Below are 5000 nucleotides of genomic sequence, written 5' to 3' on the forward strand. Positions count from 1 at the left end.
AAGGAAGGAATGTGTCAGATGTGGTAAACAAAACGCCCGGTGACTCTGTTGTGGATGTGTGAAGTAGAGACCTTCTAACACAACAAGAGAGAGAGAGAGAGAGAGAGAGAGAGAGAGAGAGAGAGAGAGAGAGATAGACAGAGAGAAAATGAGAGAGAGAGATAGAAGAGAGAGGAGAGAGACATAGAGAGAGAGATATATAGAGAGAGAAAGAGAGAGAGAGAGAGAGAGAGAGAAAGAGAGAGAGAAAGAGAGAGAAAATGAGAGAGAGAGAGAATTAGTGAGAGAGAGAGAGAAAATGAGAGAGATAGAAGAGAGGGGAGAGAGATATAGAGAGAGAAAGAGAGAGAGAAAGAGAGAGAAAATGAGAGAGAGAGAATTAGTGAGAGAGAGAGAGAAAATGAGAGAGATAGAAGAGAGGGGAGAGAGACAGAGAGAAAGAGAGAGAGAAAGAGAGATATATATAGAGAGAGATAGAGAGAATGAGAGAGAGAGAGAGAGAGAGAGAGAAAATGAGAGAGAGATAGAAGAGAGGGGAGAGAGACAGAGAGAGACAGAGAGAGAGAGAGAGAAAGAGAGATATATATATAGAGAGAGGGAAAGACAGAGAGAGAGGGAGAGAAAGGGGGAGAGAGAGAGAGTGAGAGACAGAGAACGAGACAAGCAGAGCCACCAGACAGAAACCCCATTAGACTAAACCAAATTATAAGAAAACATAAAGAAAAGTACCTGAAACATTGGAAAGAATGATTTCTTCGATCCAAAACTAAGGAAACCCTTGACTATGTACAGACTCAGTGAACACAGCCTCGTCATCGAGAGAGGCCGTCACAAGCAGACCTGGCTCCCAAGACAAGACAGACTGTGTGTGCACCCACTGCACACTAAACCAGGTGGAAACAGAGATGCACTTCTTAACCACCTGCCATCTGTACAAAGACATCAGAGGCACATACTTCACACAGATTACAAACACCCCAAAAGATTTAGAAAATATGACTAATCACAAAAAAACCTGCTTGACCGTCCTTGTGCGGGGCCTTTTATGGTCTGTGCTTGCTTGGCTGGGCCGGGTGTGCTGGTGGTGGGGCGGGCTGGGTGTGTGAGGCGGCGGGGGCTCCCCGGGGGGGGGTGTGGGGGCCCACCGCTGGGTGCTGGTAGGCAAACTGGCTAGTAGTCGCTCTATGTGTAGAGGGCTGCAAGGGAATTTTCCTGGCTACATAGTGTACAGGTTTTTACTTTTGCCTGCTCGCGGCTCTGTCAGTATTGATTAATTGTTGATTGATTGACTGAGAATGTTCATTATGTGAAGCGCATTGAGTTGCATCTTGTAAGAAATGCGCTATACAAATAAAATTTGATTTGATTTGATACAGTTCTCATTTATTTGTATTCATATTTTTTAAACTGCAATGTCGACACTTTTCTATTTTTTATTTTAAGTTATCTTTATTTACATGTATACTATATATATATATATATACACAGCTCTGTTTAATCATCTCTTTATTCTAGTCGTACATTACATTATTTTCTTGCTTTGGCAATGTAAACGTAGGTTTCCCATGCCAATAAAGCCCTTTGAATTGAATTGAAATTGAATTGACAGAGAGAGAGGGTGGGTGGGGGAGAGAGGGGGCGGGGACAGAGAGAAACAAAGAGATAGAGGAGAGAGAGAGAGAGAGAGAGAGAGAAAGAACATCTTCAGAAGAGTGAGATGAAGAGAGGGATTTGTTTAACTGTGACATGTCAGGTGGTTTCCGTCAACATCCACAGACGCATCACCGTGACAACATCACTGTGACAACATCACCGTGACAACGCCATGTGGTCATCATTTCAGTCATAGGGGAGCTGACATCTTCTTTCTCACACACACACGCACGCACGCACACTGTACACACTGTACACACACACACACACACACACACACACACCCTGTACACACACACACACACACACATGCACACACACACACACACACACACACACAAACACACACATACACATGCACATACACGGACAGACAGACAGACAGACAGACAGACAGACAGACAGACACACACACACACACACACACACACACACACACTCACACACACACAGCGTAGGCCTCCCTCCCCTAGCTCCTAGCCTCTAGAGATGTGCATTCATACAGAACTGTTGCAGCTGTGTGTTCACCATAACAGTGGGTTCTATCTAATCCATGCATCATTCCATGCACCACTCATTGAGTTTGTCTAGTGTGTGTGTGTGTGTGTGTCCGTTCATCTAAAGGTTCCCCCCTCCTCCTCCTATCCATTGATTCTGTCTTGTGTGCGCCCTTCCATTAAAGTTCCCCACAGTGTGTGCGCTCACTTTAAAGTTCCCCCTCTCCACAGTGTGGCCGCTACCCATAACAGTTCCGCCTAACATTTACATTTTTGGCATTCAGCAGACGCCCTTATCAAAAACGACTTACAACAAATATAGATGATGAGTCAGTGGCAAGAAAAAGTAATCTATGCTCAGGCCATTGGCAGTGAAAATACTTGAAGAAGGAAGAATTATTGTTATATATATATTATTATTATAAATTATAATTAAATTAAATTAAAATATATAATTGACATTAGAGGAGCTGTACAGGGGGTAGAGGGGATGGAGGAGTTTCAGGAGGGACAGTTAAAGTGTACAGGGGGTAGAGGGGATGGAGGAGTTTCAGGAGGGACAGTTAAAGTGTACAGGGGGGTAGAGGGGATGGAGGAGTTTCAGGAGGGACAGTTAAAGTGTACAGGGGGTAGAGGGGATGGAGGAGTTTCAGGAGGGACAGTTAAAGTGTACAGGGGGGTAGAGGGGATGGAGGAGTTTCAGGAGGGACAGTTAAAGTGTACAGGGGGTAGAGGGGATGGAGAGGTTTCAGGAGGGACAGTTAAAGTGTACAGGGGGTAGAGGGGATGGAGGAGTTTCAGGAGGGACAGTTAAAGTGTACAGGGGGGTAGAGGGGAGGGAGAGGTTTCAGGAGGGACAGTTAAAGTGTACAGGGGGTAGAGGGGATGGAGGAGTTTCAGGAGGGACAGTTAAAGTGTACAGGGGGGTAGAGGGGAGGGAGAGGTTTCAGGAGGGACAGTTAAAGTGTACAGGGGGGTAGAGGGGAGGGAGAGGTTTCAGGAGGGACAGTTAAAGCCTGAGGAGATGGATCTTATTGATCTCACCTGAAGGCCCCCCCCCTTCTCCCCAGTGTGTGCGCTCACCTAAAGGTTCCCCTCTCCACATCCTGTCCGCTGAGTCGTATGTGAACGCCGTCCCTGAGCATGGAGCCGAAGGCCATGTACTCCCCCAGGGCCCAGTCCAGCTGACGCCTCCTCACCAGGTCTGCCCTGCCCCGCAGGATACGAGACACTCCTGGAGAGAGAGAGACAGAGAGAGAGAGAGAGAGAGAGAGAGAGAGAGAGAGAGACAGAGAGAGAGAGAGAGACAGAGAGAGAGAGAGAGAGACAGAGAGAGAGACAGAGAGAGAGAGACAGAGAGAGAGAGAGACAGAGAGATAGAGAGACAGAGAGAGAGAGAGAGAGACAGAGAGAGAGACAGAGAGAGAGACAGAGAGAGAGACAGAGAGAGAGAGAGACAGAGAGAGAGACAGAGAGAGAGAGAGAGAGAGAGAGTGTAAATGACCATTAAGATTTCCTTTGATTTGGGTTCCAGGATGAAGACTTCATCACTTTCATCATTTTTATCATCATCATCATCATCATCATCACCAGCTCTCAGGATGAAGGCTCACCAGGGTGTATGGAGAAGTGTTCCAGGGGGACAGAGCTGGCCGTCTGACCGATGTGCTGCAGGACCTCCTCCTCCAGCCCTGAGGCAGCACAGCTCATACTCTTAGGCTCTCCCTCCGCTGTGAAGAAGTCTAACACACACCCACACGTTACACACAACCACACAACACAACACACACAACCACACGTTACACACAACACAACACACACAACCACACGTTACACACAACCATACATTACACACAACCACACATTACACACAACACAACACACACAATACAATACACACAACAACACATTACACACAACACAATACACACACAATACAATACACACACAACACATTACACACAACCACACATTACACACAACACAACACACACAACCACACGTTACACACAACACACACAACCACACGTTACACACAACACAACACACACAACCACACGTTACACACAACACACACAACCACACGTTACACACAACACAACACACACCACCACATGTTGCACACAACACAACACACACAACCACACGTTACACACAACACAACTCACACAACCACACATTACACACAACCATACATTAGACACACAACACAATACACACAACCACACATTACACAACACAATACAATACACACAACACATTACACACAACAACACATTACACACAACAACACATTAGACACACAACACAATACACACAACAACACATTAGACACACAACACAACACACACACAACACAATACACACAACAACACATTAGACACACAACATCAAATGTGTTGGGAACAGATGAATTAAATTAAGAATTAAAAACATAGACACTATGTAACCACAACGTGCACGTGCATCATACCCATCACCATGCCACGCTACTTTAAGCTTAAAGCTGATCAACATACTGTGAAATAAAAATAAAAAGGTATTTAAAAATCCTTCCTTCTCCTATCATTGTGACTGCCAACAGACCCTGACCCCTAACCCCTGACCCCTGACGCTGGCATTGATTTGTCTAAAAAAAAAAGTGGTCCTCTGTGGCACAGCATGGTGCTAACAACCCTTAAGTTATGGGTTCGATTCCCGCCAGGACATACTGTATATATACTGAAAATGTACGCACTCACTGCAATGTAAGTCTGTGTGTGTGTGTGTGTGTGTGTGTGTGTGTGTGCATGTACCTGGCCAGGGGGAGTCCAGCCAGTGGCGGATGTGGAGGATCTTCTCATCCTTGGA

At 45.8% G+C, this 5000-nt stretch overlaps 1 protein-coding gene across 4 annotated transcripts in view; it reads right to left on the bottom strand.

The window, feature by feature from the left end:
- Positions 1 to 5000, bottom strand: part of ogdhl (oxoglutarate dehydrogenase L) — a gene marked incomplete at both ends in the record, with an annotated part of 30733 nt that overhangs the window by 11292 nt on the left and 14441 nt on the right. For all 4 annotated transcript variants that reach the window (XM_080547538.1, XM_080547540.1, XM_080547541.1 and 1 more), the window contains 3 exons: positions 3234 to 3384; positions 3764 to 3892; positions 4946 to 5000. The exon at positions 4946 to 5000 is cut by the window's right edge and continues 48 nt beyond it. In XM_080547538.1, the coding sequence (XP_080403664.1) occupies positions 3234 to 3384; positions 3764 to 3892; positions 4946 to 5000 (335 nt within the window). The remainder of the gene's footprint in view (positions 1 to 3233; positions 3385 to 3763; positions 3893 to 4945) is intronic.

This window comes from Nansenia antarctica (assembly GCF_963989245.1).
Source record: "Nansenia antarctica genome assembly, chromosome: 17".
Taxonomy (NCBI): Eukaryota; Metazoa; Chordata; class Actinopteri; order Argentiniformes; family Microstomatidae; genus Nansenia; species Nansenia antarctica.